We start from the raw sequence: 14,688 nt of genomic DNA, 5'->3' as shown, positions 1-14,688 counted from the left end.
GACCACAATCTATTGGTTATGAACTGTAGATTAAAACTGAAGAAACTGCAAAAAGGTGGGAAGTTAAGGAGATGGAACCTGGATAAACTGACTAAACCAGAGGTTGTACAGAGTTTCAGGGAGAGCATAAGGGAACAACTGACAGGGATGGGGGAAAGAAATACAGTAGAAGAAGAATGGGTAGCTTTGAGGGATGTAGTAGTGAAGGCAGCAGAGGATAAAGTAGGCAAAAAGACGAGGGCTATTAGAAATCCTTGGGTAACAGAAGATATATTGAATTTAAATGATGAAAGGAGAAAATATAAAAATGCAGTAAATGAAGCAGGAAAAAGGAATACAAACATCTCAAAAATGAGATCGACAGGAAGTGCAAAATGGATAAGCAGGGAAGGCTAAAGGACAAATGTAAGGATGTAGAGGCTTATCTCACTAGGGGTAAGACAGATACTGCCTACAGGAAAATTAAGCAGACCTTTGGAGAAAAGAGAACCACTTGTATGAATATCAAGAGCTCAGATGGAAACCCAGTTCTAAGCAAAGAAGGGAAAGCAGAAAGGTGGAAGTATATAGAGGGTCTATACAAGGGCGATGTACTTGAGGACAGTATTATGGAAATGGAAGAGGATGTAGATGAAGATGAAATGGGAGATATGATACTGCGTGAAGAGTTTGACAGAGCACTGAAAGATCTGAGTCGAAACAAGGCCCCGGGAGTAGACAACATTCCATTAGAACAACTGATAGCCTTGGGAGAGCCAGTCCTGACAAAACTCTACCATCTGGTAGAGGCAAAATACCCTCAGACTTCAAGAAGAATATAATAATTCCAATCCCAAAGAAAGCAGGTGTTGACAGATGTGAAAATTACCGAACTATCAGTTTAATAAGTCACGGTTGCAAAATACTAATGCGAATTCTTTACAGACGAATGGAAAAACTAGTAGAAGCCGACCTCAGGGAAGATCAGTTTGGATTCCATAGAAATATTGGAACACGTGAGGCAATACTGACATTACAACTTATCTTAGAAGCTAGATTAAGGAAAGGCAAAACTACATTTCTAGCATTTGTAGACTTAGAGAAAGCTTTTGACAATGTTGTCTGGAATACTCTCTTTCAAATTCTGAAGGTGGCAGGGGTAAAATACAGGGAGCGAAAGGCTATTTACAATTTGTACAGAAACCAGATGCCAGTTATAAGAGTCGAGGGGCATGAAAGGGAAGCAGTGGTTGGGAAGGGAGTGAGACAGGGTTGTAGCCTCTCACCGATGTTATTCAATCTGTATATTGAGCAAGCAGTGAAGGAAACAAAAGAAAAATTCAGAGTAGGTATTAAAATCCATGGAGAAGAAATAAAAACTTTGAGGTTTGCCGATGACATTGTAATCTTGAACAGAATGATCTCCTCCATGCCAACCAGCATGAATTCTGAAAACATCAACTGGGTGAAACCTAACTTGATTTTTGGATAAGTTGCAAGTTATCTCAGATGGACATTGCTCAACAGACGTAGAAGTAACTTTGGTTGTCCCCTAGGAAAGTGTGTTGGAACCTTTGCTGTTCATGATGCACAATAATGACCGTGCAGGCAATATTAATTGTAACATCAGATTTTTTGCAGATGATGCAGTTATCTGTAATGAAGTACTGACTAAGAAGAAGCTGTACAAATATTCAGCCAGGTCTTGATTCACTGGTGCAAAGGTTGGCTATTTCCTTTTAATGTTCCGAAATGTAAAACTGTGCACTTTACAAAATGAAAAAGTAGTATGCTGAGAGTGTAATATCAATGACTCACAGTTAATCAACCCATACAAATAACTTGGTGTAACAAATTGTAGGGAAATGAAATGGGATGATGACGTAGAAAGTGGTAGATTGCAGTTCACAGAAGAATACCAGGGAAATACATTCATCATTAACTACTCCTTCTATAACTATATTTGATTTGTCACTTATTGCAAACTTTATACCACCTGCAAACAGAGCAATCTTGGCATCTAGTAATGTTACTGATAAAAGCTCACTAATATGTACTAGAAAAAGTAAATACCCTAAGATAAATCATGCGAGAAACCACATGCTATTAGTTCCCATTTGGATGCTGACTACTAGATTAATACAGGACTCATTCCTATCAACAGTCTTCGTCTCCTGTCTCCAGTTCACCATAATATTCTTATTAACTTAAAAGAATATTGTGAATCACATAGTCAAATGCCTTTGACAGATCCTGGAATATACAGTGGCCTGCAATTCATTGTCTAACGAATTAAGTACATTCTCATGGTATGGTTAAGTAGCCTGCTTAGTTTTTATCCCGGTTCCAAAAATGAAATACAGAACATCAACTGGATTTGCTGTTACTAACAACCATAATATTAACTTCTGTAAGAGGATGTCAAAAGTAAAAAAGTCTCTCATGTGCTGAGACTGATACATTAAGGTTTATAAACATAGACGAGAACTGGCGACATTAATGAATGACTGCAGAATGTACTAAATGAAGTCATACAACCACAGCCCCATAAAGCAGAAAATATATATAACGAGATGTAGGATGAATGTAAGTTTGATCTACAATGTAGTTGATGCTTAGTACATTGTTATTACTACCCATGTGGCCATATCAATAAATTAACATAAACAACAAGACTCACAATTTCCATTACATGTTTGGTATTTTTTATCAATTATCTTCCATTTATTTCAGCATTTAACCTATCACCAGTCTTCAAAGCAAGTTTGTGTCTGCTATTAGTGCCACTGGGGTTCAGTTGCATAATCATTAAAATGCCAAACTCAGACAATCTTTCACACGCTAATGATCATAAACATTATTTTGTCTCAGTGTGATTTTGTCTGTCTGTAATAAGAAGTTTATTTAATATACAAAATAACTGTCTCAAATTACTGCAGATAAAGAGGAAATGAATTATGCCTACTAAATTAGTGTATCTGTGTGTGTGTTTTTGAATGTTACCATACTATTTTTGAAATATTAGGTTTCTTACTTCTTGGGAACAGCTAAGAGTTTTTTACTACTAATTTAATTTTTTCTATTGGAATAACACATTTTTAGAGGTTTTTTGATAGTTTATACATGTATACTTCAGTCCTAATGTTACAAGAAGCTCATTTCGTAAATTGTTGGACTAGGAAATCAACAGTGTTACTTGACAAGAAGAAATATATAGTTATAAAAATCTACAGTGGCAATTTCACATCCACACCACTACTTTTAACCAAAATTACCTTTCTAGTATTTTCGAAGCACAGTCTTTAAATTGCTGCAGTTCCTGCAGTTTATGAAGTGTGGAACACAAAGCAGTTGATATTTGCAGGCGTACTTCTATTGCATCAACTTTGGGGTTTGCGGCCAACCGTGCCAGCAGATGATGTGAAACTTCTACCAGTTCTGGAGGGGAACACCCATCTGAACACCTAACAGCCAATATTTTCTGAAAAGAAAAGAACATTCATTGATAAATGTAGCATCTCTTGCACTCACAACAGCCATATTATATCAGAAAGAAGCATTCTGCTAACTCGCATTGTGCAATACTGCATCAACTTCTTTCTACTCCCTTGGTAATGAAACAAGTAATTTTTGTCATATTTGCTTCAGTATACAACAAGTGCCTTCAAGTCAGATCTATATTGCTAACACAAGTCGAAATTTTACTAAAACCACACATGTGCTATTTACCTTTAGAATTTTGCCTGCATTTGTACATTTATTCATTAAAAAAATATGGATTGTTTCACTTACTATAAAAATATACAATATATCTCCTCTGCTCAGGGTTCAGAACAGAAATACTGCAGAAATGTTACATGTAGTGAGAGCTCAGCAATTTCGCTCTCAATTCATTGAATATTTAATAAAATAATAATTTTTCTTCATACAATTTGCCTTCACCACCAACCACTTCATTAGTGTAATTTTCTCTTTATGTATTTAAAGCAAAGACTAACATTTCCTGTATTACTAAACAGTACTGATATAATTATGTCCTAATAAATATTATTCGTAAATGTCGGCATCGGTGCATCAAAGCCAAATTAAAGTCTTTTGCAATTCATGGCATGTACATTAAAATTACCTGTATGTAAAAGTTTAAATCCCAACAAAAAATTACACTAATGAGATGGTTGATGATGAAAACAAATTTTATGGGGAAGTATTACTATTTTATAAAATATCCAGTGTCTTGAGAGGGACATTGCCGAGCTCTCACTACATGTGATTTTTTTGTGGCAATTCTGTTCTGAACCCTGAGCAGAGGAGATGTATTTTTGTGTAAAACTAAAAGTTATTAAAAAGTACCAGTGTCAAGAAGAATAAAAGATAAGATATAGATGAGGAATGGCATTGAAACATTTTGTTGATGAAAGTATCTGTGAACTCTATAATCTCTTGTAGTGAGGAATCAGCGACTCGATAATTGTGCCACTAAGAAGAATGACATCATATGGGAAGACGACAAATTCACATATGCAGAAAACTATTCTTCTCATTTAATTGAGAATACTTATCTATAGTAACTACCCTTCACGTGTTCAATTATTATTATTATTTTTCCCCAGTGTCACAGCTGGCGCGTGTGATAACTGTAGAGCATGTTAGGACAAGAATTAACTGAGTTTAAGAAAGCAGGTGAGGTTAGACACTCTGAAGCAAATCTGTCAATCCATTGTGCTTCTTGAAGTATGAGGAATGAAGAGGCGAAAGTTTGATGATAGAGACAAGAAAAGAAGTATAAGCACATGCCTGCCAGTCACTTAATACTTGTGAAGAGCAGAAATGAAAATGATCTAAGGGAAATTGTTTCACAAAATGGGTTTTCAGTGTTATTGTGTTCTCGGTACTCTGTTGCAAATGCCAAACCATGGAGAAAATCTTTCAAACATGTGTTGGTAGATGGCACATGGTCTTTCTGCCAAGATGTGCTTCCCTCAGGAGTTCCAAAATTTAAAATATAAAAATTTAAAATATAAGAGAAGTGGCTTTTGTTCACTATACCACTAGTTAAAAATATAATGCTTCATTTCTGTATTTGTACTATGACAAATAAAATGTTATGCCTCAGTATATATGGCACTTGGAACTTCCTTCCAGCTGTTTTTTAGACTGTGGTTGTGTACAAAATACAAGCTGTACTTCCAGAATAAGATTTTCACTGTGCAGCGGAATGTGCACTGATATGAAACTTCCTGGCAGATAAAAACTGTGTGCCGCACCAAGACTTGAACTCAGGACCTTTGCCTTTCGTGCGCAAGTGCTCTACCATCTGAGCTACCCAAGCACGACCCATCCTCACAGCTTCACTTCTACCATATCTCGTCTCCTACCTTCCAAACTTCACAGAAGCTCTCCTGCAAATGCTGCAGAACTAGCACTCCTGGCAGAAAGGATATTGTGGAGACATGGCTTAGTCGCAGTCTGGGGGATGTCCCGAGTTCGAGTCTCAGTTCAGCACACAGTTTTAATCTGCCAGGAAGTATCACATGCTGTACTTGCAAAGAAGAAAATAGCAACCAGCCACAGTTAATAATGCTATTGATTCACACAAATAATGGCATTACTGGTTTCGAATTGACAGCTTCATCTTCAGACAGCTGTTCACATTCGTATTACATTTATTGGTGTTTATGATAGTTGCTGGTAAAAACAGATCACAGATAATGTAAACAACAACAAATGTAGTACACATGTGAAGAGCTTTCTGAAGATACACCAGTCAGCTCTAACCATATTTCTGTAAATAAACAGCATTATTAACAGTGGCTGACAGCTGTTTTATTATTTGCAAGATTCAACTAGTAAAAACTTTCTTATTGACACTTAGAACCATTCAGTTTCCTGGCATGACATTTGGAACATTCTTACTAACATGTTTATTTTCTAATTTGTCTCGTTATTTTTGTGGTGATGCAGTGGGCAGAATTCACTTGGAAAATTTTTATTTCCACTCTACGCATGTCTGCTGCTCAAGATACATTGTAGTGTTTATTTTATTGTGTGCACATCTGCTGCTTTGTGCATAGTTCCTCATCTCTCTTGCTATCTATACCTATATTGGTACCCCGGAAACTACTTTTAAGTGCAGAGGGTACTCATCATGGTACAATACGTAAGGGATCCTTCCCTTTCCAACTGCATATGGAACGCCTCTGCTTGTTTGCTGTATTTAGTCTAATTTTGTCTTCACAGTCCCTACAGGAGGAATACACATGAGATGAAAAATATCTCTAGATTCTTTATTTAATATCAGTTATTCAAACTTCATAAGCAGGCTTTTGTAAAATAATCAGCATATATCTTCAACAGTTTCCAATCCCGGTTTTCCAGCATTTTCATGATGCTGCCTTCTGACAGTCTGTCACCCTTCTTTGTATACATTTAATTCTTCTGTTAATCCTATTTGGTATTGGTTCCACACACTTGTATTTGATACTCTAAGATGGGACACACAGGTAACTTTGTAAGCAGTCTCCTTTGAACCCGGACTGCATTTTCCCAGTATCCTGACAATGAACCAAAGCCTACCACCTGCCTTACCTATGACTTAGCTTTGTTATCATCCCATTTCACATGTCTACACATTGTTACATCCACATATTTGTATAATCTGACCGATTCCGATTGTGACTCATTGATGACATAGTCATAGGATACTAATTTTCTGTGCTTTATGAAATGCACATGTTTACATTTTTGAACATTTGAAACAAGTTGCCAATATTTGCACTATTTTGAAATCTTAATAAGATCTGACTGGGTATTTGTGCAGCTTTTCTCAGATAGTAATTCATTACCGATAACTGCACCATCTGCAAAAAGACTGAAGATATTATTAATATTGTCTGTAGGTTCATAGTCCACTTGAGACAACTTTAAGTTGTGACTGAAATAATGAGAAAAGAGTTTCAACAATTTTCTTGGATCTTATAATGACAGTAGTGACAACTAAGGGAAAATGAGCTGGAGATATGAACTGAAGTTTGTATTGGGGAGGACACTCAGCTTGACTAGTTCGAGCAGCAATGTTGATCATTGTGTTGTGGTGGTGGAATGATTATCATTTCTGCCTAGCAAGCAAGAAGACCTGAGTATGAGTCCCGGCCACAGCACAAATTTTAATTAATTTCTTCTGCTTTGATCATTATCATAAGTTTCTTGAATTTATTAAATTGTGTAAATGTGCATTGCCAGGATTGAGTACATTTATCTTTCTAAGAGGGTGGCAGCAATTTGTCAACTGCACCAGCATATTTCAACAGATATAAGTCATTATCATCCCACATCGTTCCACCTCATTCAATGGGTCAGCAAAAGAGGCTTTTCCAATGATAACGGTCTTTAAACTTCTCTCCTTCTTTGATGCGGTTCCAGGTATGATGTGTCTGCTCAATGTCAGAGTCCATCATTTCCTTATACTTGAGTCTTGGTCTTCCTACCAGTCCTTCATCTCTGCGTTTCAAATCATACAGTACTCTCGGTAGCCTATAAGCATCCATGGGTTGCATATGTCTACAGCATCTCAGTCACTGCAAGGTTACTTTGTCTTGCTATCTTACAACTTGGGCTGTTTTTGATCATGCTCTGAACAAACCTCATCTCAGCTGCCTGGATTCTTATCATGTCTTCACTGCTAGTGGTTCATTTTTCACATGCATATGTCAAAATGGACATGCTACAGGTTTCGTAGAGGACTCTGTTACATTTTACCAGTATTTTCAACAGATGCAAGTCTGGAAGCAAACCTTACACTCATTCCAAACCCATTAATATGTGTGTGACACTCCTCTAAGACTAATGTTGTTTTTAACAGTACAATATTAAACTTCCTGTAAGGTGACTTGGTAGATGCATGCCAAATGTCACACCTACAAATACAGAGATCTGAAGTTCTGGTATCAGTTATTACTACTTTTTTGTCATATAATACCATTAAAGAGCTCTTTCCTTCTTTTATGTTTACCACCACTTTGTACCACATATTTACTCTTGTATGCTATGTTATAAGGAAACAGTATGAAAGCAATGCCAAAGTCAACATGAATAATACGACACATGAAAGAGATACATTATGATTTTAAAAAGTCTATTGTTTATGTAAATTGGAGTTAACTTCACTGGTACCATAATTTTCAATGCACAGAAGTTAAGTGATTTATGAAACAAGAATTCCATTTTCAAAACCAAAGGGTGACTGTTTCTGTCAGACATCACTTTCTTTCTATTCTGTTGATGGTTTGCAAAGGCGCATTTCTAAATAAATTATTGCCCTGAAGAGTTTCAATTGTGAATGTGGGTATTTCTATTTCAGATTGTTATCAATGTTGTAGCAAAGTTCTACTAGTAGAATGCAGCAACAATAAGGGTCTGAGAGCCAGTCAGGTCAGATTTTATTTTTAGGCAGTTTCCCACATCCAGGTAAGTGAATACAAGGCTGGTACCCACATCCACCTAAGTTACACAATTTGTAAACATTTCAAAGGGCTGGCGACATGAAGGGCATCTGGCCCCTTTACCACTAACACTGTCAAATACAGTTTAATGTGCCAGTACCGTGAAGACATGGGATAAGGACAGGAAAAAGAGGAACTGTTTGTTTCTGTGGCATAAATACTCTATACACTTTAGGTGCATTGCTCCACAAAATTATTCCATTACAGGAATGTTATGACACTGAAGGTAGGCAGGGGGAAGAAGAAAAAGGAGTAAGAAGAAGAAGAAGAAGAAGAAGAAGCTCCAGAAATAATTGTAGCTCCTTAATTGATTAGCATAACATATTACCAAATCATAACGCTTAACCTAAGTGTGCTACACAGTGGAAGGGTAACATGTGAACCACTGACACAAATTTACATACAAGGATATTACTTTAAAGCTGCTTATTATATTTGAAGATACAACCTTCACACAACATACTGAACTGCTATAATGTGAGAAATAAAGGAAAGACCACCACTCACCTATAGACTGATGTGTAGCATGTAGAAACATGCAATAGAAAACAGTATTCACCTTAATTTTTGAGCTCTTTCTCTATTACACACATATACACACACAATCACCCAGAAACCCAAATGCACAGGCTCAAGGATGCAGTGAGACTGTGCAGTCAGTCTTGCAGTAGCTGCAGGTGTGTGCATTTGGCTGTCTGTGTGGTTGTGTATACTTTTACTAGAGAAAGAGAAAGAGCTTGAAAGTCAGTACAAATGTTGTTTTCAGTGGCATGTTTCTATGTGCCACGCATCAGTCAGCTCTAGGTGAGTAGTTGCCTACTTATCTTTTATGTATTATTCCATCCAGGAATTTCATTGCTGTTATACTGTATAGTTATGCATGTTTCAGAGATGGCACACTTGCTTAACTGAACTATAATAACAGAAAGGATTTTATCAATCTGGAGGTTTTTTTCCATACACTTTTTGCAGAACTGAAAAACTTGTGATATACGAGGGCAGTTCAATAAGTAATGCAACACATTTTTTTTCTGAAACAGGGGTTGTTTTATTCAGCATTGAAATACACCAGGTTATTCCCCAATCTTTTAGCTACACAACACTATTTTTCAACGTAATCTCCATTCAATGCTATGGCCTTACGCCACCTTGAAATGAGGGCCTGTATGCCTGCACGGTACCATTCCGCTGGTCGATGTTGGAGCCTACGTCGTACTGCATCAATAACTTCTTCATCATCCACGTAGTGCCTCCCACGGATTGCGTCCTTCATTGGGCCAAACATATGGAAATCCGACGGTACGAGATCAGGGCTGTAGGGTGCATGAGGAAGAACAGTCCACTGAAGTTTTGTGAGCTCCTCTCAGGTGCGAAGACTTGTGTGAGGTCTTGCGTTGTCATGAAGAAGGAGAAGTTCGTTCAGATTTTTGTGCCTACGAACACGCTGAAGTCGTTTCTTCAATTTCTGAAGAGTAGCACAATACACTTCAGAGTTGATCGTTTGACCATGGGGAAGGACATCAAACAGAATAACCCGTTCAGTGTCCCAGAAGACTGTAACCATGACTTTACCGGCTGAGGGTATGGCTTTAAACTTTTTCTTGGTAGGGGAGTGGGTGTGGCGCCACTCCATTGATTGCCGTTTTGTTTCAGGTTCGAAGTGATGAACCCATGTTTCATCGCCTGTAACAATCTTTGAAAAGAAATTGTCACCCTCAGCCACATGACGAGCAAGCAATTCCGCACAGATGGTTCTCCTTTGCTCTTTATGGTGTTCGGTTAGACAACGAGGGACCCAGCAGGAACAAACCTTTGAATATCCCAACTGGTGAACAATTGTGACAGTACTACCAACAGAGATGTCAAGTTGACCACTGAGTTGTTTGATGGTGATCCGTCGATCATCTCGAACGAGTGTGTTCGCACGCTCCGCCATTGCAACAGTCACAGCTGTGCACGGCCGGCCCGCACGTGGGAGATCAGACAGTCTTGCTTGACCTTGTGGCGATGATGACGCACGCTTTGCCCAATGACTTACCGTGCTTTTGTCCACTGCCAGATCACCGTAGACATTCTGCAAGCGCCTAAGAATATCTGAGATGCCCTGGTTTTCCGCCAAAAGAAACTCGATCACTGCCCATTGTTTGCAACGCACATCCGTCACAGACGCCATTTTAACAGCTCTGTACAGTGCTGCCACCTGTCGGAAGTCAATGAAACTATACGAGACGAAGCGGGAATATTTGAAAATATTCCACAAGAAATTTCCAGTTTTTTCAACCAAAATTGGCGAGAAAAAAAGTGTGTTGCACTACTTATTGAACTGCCCTCGTACATCCCAGATTTTCAAATTTATGTTGAAAGGCTGCCTTTTAGCATACTTGTTTTATTTTGTACAGGATTTCCACATAGCCCTTCTCTGTAATACTTTATTCATTTTTATGTTCTACTGCAAATCTTTCTTTTAATTTTTCGTATTTCTGTTTCCAATTTTTATCACAAAAAATGGTTCAAATGGCTCTGAGCACTATGGGACTTAACTGTTGTGGTCATCAGTCCCCTAGAACTTAGAACTACTTAAACCTAACTAACCTAAGGACATCACACACATCCATGCCTGAGACAGGATTCGAACCTGCGACCGTAGCGGTTGCACAGTGCTAGACTGTAGCGCTTAGAACCGCTTGGCCGCTCCAGTCGGCTTTTTATCACAGTATTACAAGTTATGTAATGTAGTGACTCCTTCCATGACTGAGAAGATTTGGTTCAAATGGCTCCATACAAGCTGAGACACACAAAAAATATTGTTGTTGTTGTGGTCTTCAGTCCTGAGACTGGTTTGATGCAACTCTCCATGCTACTCTATCCTATGCAAGCTTCTTCATCTCCCAGTACCTACTGCAACCTACATCCTTCTGAATCTGTTTGATGTATTCATCTCATCGTCTCCCTCTACGATTTTTACCCTCCATGCTGCCCTCCAAATAAGTTGTGCCGCAAACTTTACTGTATGGTTAAAAAATATTGATATCTATATAAATACAAATGTAAGTGTTCGTTTGTTCAAAATTTTGGGTCTCTGAAAGTTCTTGACCAATTGTTTTGAAATTTTGCCACAACATTGCATTCTAATAGAGGTGTGTTTCTATGTATCTATTTCTTTTACATAGAGAAATAACTTTTGAGATTTTTTTGTAACATTTCCCTATTATCAAATTTATAAAAAATCGTGTATTATATATATTAAAAAATAGGTATATAAAAACACATGCATATTCCAGTGCAATGTTGTGTCAAAATTTCAAAGCATTCACTCAAAAACTTCCAGAGATTTGCAATTATAAAAATTTACAGTACCCATATAAGTAAAAACCTAGATGTTTGCTACTTCAAAATCACAAATCTCCATTGACCAGAAGCTGAATTTGCAATAACAATAAACCGCCTCAAGGTCAGAGCGAGAGGGGATGAGGAGATGGTCAGATGAGTGGGAAGAAATGGAGACAGAGAACGGAAGGAAGGAAGGAAGAGAGGAAGGAAGGAAGGAAGGAAGGAAGGAAGGGAGGAGGGGCAGTTGGGTATACAATTCGGGAAGGAAGAGATGGACGGGGAGAGGGGGGCAGGAAGGGGGGGGGGGGGAGAGGGTAGCAAGAGCAAACGGACAAAGAAAGGAGCAGGGAGAGAGGGACAGAGACTGGGGAGAGAATAAGATTAGGACGTGTATCCAATTTCCACACACATTATAAAAGTGTGCTTTCTCTTTTCTTTCTTTTCCATTTAAGCAGATGTGAGCAACAGCTAAGTGTGAATGAGCACAGCTGGTATGTTTATAAGAATTAATAGGTTTGTGTGTGTAGTTAACCATACTGTCAAAACTAAACGCAGTCAATCAATGATTTTTATGGCTGACACTACCCTCAGTTTCCCTGTTATCCGTTACAATGGTTGTTGCCACTGTGGAGACACCAATGTCTGAAGAGGTCACCATCACATTGTCATTGCCACCAGGACATTTTCTTTTTCTTTTGGCTCAACTTATTTTTAGAGAGAAAAGATTCAAGATTATTCTGCATTTTTCTCAAGCTCTTATGCATATTTTTAAGTGTTACCAAAGGTTTTCCAAGCTTCTAGAACATTCCTGAATGTTCTACAACCCAACTTGTATATGACCCACATTGTATTGACCAGCACTCTGGCAAAACTGGCTTAACCAAGGGGCTGTGCAGCATAATAATGGCAAAGGACTAGTGCACCTACTTCCAGACAGAAATGCAAGAGAGAGCAAACATTTACAACAAAAAATACTAATTCACTCAAATATTAAGTGAAACATTGTTTAAACCTTCTGATAAAATGTTGAACCAAGACAAAAGTGTAAATTTCTCAACTGAAGTCCTGAATTTGCTTATTGTTCACAGTATGTCACACGAAACAGCTCCAAAACAAAATAATAGAAGTAGACATATTAACAGTAAAGTAAAATGGCAAGTCAGTATTCACATCACCAATTCCACTCATCTGAATTAATTTCAACTTCAAAAGTCTCCATTTTCTGGCAAAATCTGCTTACTGTATGACTATCAATAAAGTGCAAGGGCAAACATTCTAATATTGTGGGGTGGATTTAAAAGAACCATGTTTTTCACACACACTACTATATGCAGTTTGTTTGTTTGTTGGACAACCGCAAAACATGTTCATCTTTGAACCCAAATACAAAACACCAAATTTACCCCCTAACAATCTACTTTGAGTATGTTAGATGTTATGCAAATAGGCTGATTATTTTCACTTTTTTCCCAATTCAGAAAACAAATGGAAAAGAAAGAAGTGGTTACTTACAGCTAGTTAATAAATAAATATAGCTAGCATTCTTGGTCCATGAAAAAGTGGTTAAGAATTTAATAGATATGTATCACATTTGCTGGAATATGTAGTAGCTACATAATTCAGCTTCAAAGTTTCTTTGATAAATTTTCAGTTCTTCTAGCAGAGTGAGCTTTTTTCTCTACACTGTGGTGCACAGGACATTGAGGGTTATCTATTTCATGTATTTTGTGAACTGAGTCCTATATGTCTGTGGCTATGGACATTTTGTCACAGTGGTATTGTCTAAATGCAATAGTATGTTCTCAAAAGTGTTTTTGAAAACTGTTTTGGTCTGACTTATATAACATGCACAACCATTTTCACAGGAAACTTTGACAACCACAGTTGTTTTTCTTTATCTATAGGTACCCTGGTACCACAGTTTGCCATATCCTTGAAGATTAACAGTTATATGGGAATTTGTGGAGTAGAATATGTGTGACTAAATGAATGAGTTGTTCTTACCATAAGAATTTCTGATGGAATAGGAGTGCAGCCTCTAGAAACACCATGCTCACGAAACCATAGGAGTGGTTTCTGCACAGCATCCACCCTTGACACTGAGGCAGTCATCATGCTCGATCAGTTCGCTGCCACAATAGCTGGAACCAATAGCAGTCCATAATTATCAAACCATGCACACACTATCTTATTTGTCTTTCAATGTAGAAAAACCTACCTTTACAGGATTTATCAACTCAGACAAAGTTTTTGACAATTTTTGACTAGTATACACTCTTCGAAATTCTGTAGATAGCATGAATAAAATGCAGGGAACCAAAGGTTACACACAAACTGTGCAAAAACAAGACTGCAGTTATAAGAGTCAAAGGACATGAAAGGCAAACATTATTGCAAAGGGAATAGGACAAATTGTAGTCCATCCCAGATATTACTTCTTCTGGACATTGAGCAAGCTAGGAAGTAGACATTTGAAAAACAGATCAAAATTGTGGGAGAAGATAGAAGAACTTTGAGGTTTGGTGATACTATTGTAATTTTGTCATGAATCAGAAGAGTAACTGAATTAAAGGGACAATGTTGAAAAGAGGTTACAAATGGACATCTACAAAAGTAGAATGAGAGAAATGGAGTTTATACCAATTAAATTAGATGATCTAAGTCAACTACATTACAAAACATGAGACACAAAAAGTTGTAGATGGGTTTTGCTGTTTGTGCAGAAAAATAATTGACAATGGCCAAACTAAAGAGGATATAACACAAATGGCACATGGCTTCCAGGTGGTATTCCATATTAACCATATGATCATAAGGCAAGAACTCATGATGCACTAGCCCACTGTAATCTAACAAAACGGTGAGAAAAACCTACACATGT

The 14,688-nt window shown here is 37.6% G+C and overlaps 1 protein-coding gene across 2 annotated transcripts in view; it reads right to left on the bottom strand.

Moving 5' to 3' along the window:
- Nucleotides 1-14,688, bottom strand: part of LOC126425288 (uncharacterized) — a 390,004-nt gene that overhangs the window by 272,368 nt on the left and 102,948 nt on the right. For both annotated transcript variants that reach the window (XM_050088259.1, XM_050088260.1), the window contains 2 exons: nt 13,812-13,948; nt 3,255-3,460 (listed from right to left, as the gene is read on the bottom strand). In XM_050088259.1, coding sequence (XP_049944216.1) covers nt 3,255-3,460; nt 13,812-13,922 — 317 coding nt within the window. In that variant the 5' untranslated portion in view covers nt 13,923-13,948. The remainder of the gene's footprint in view (nt 1-3,254; nt 3,461-13,811; nt 13,949-14,688) is intronic.

The sequence above is a fragment of the Schistocerca serialis genome, chromosome 10 (genome assembly GCF_023864345.2).
Source record: "Schistocerca serialis cubense isolate TAMUIC-IGC-003099 chromosome 10, iqSchSeri2.2, whole genome shotgun sequence".
NCBI lineage: Eukaryota > Metazoa > Arthropoda > Insecta > Orthoptera > Acrididae > Schistocerca > Schistocerca serialis.
Note: the sequence above shows the minus strand (reverse complement) of the source record. Positions and strands in the feature narration are given on the sequence as shown.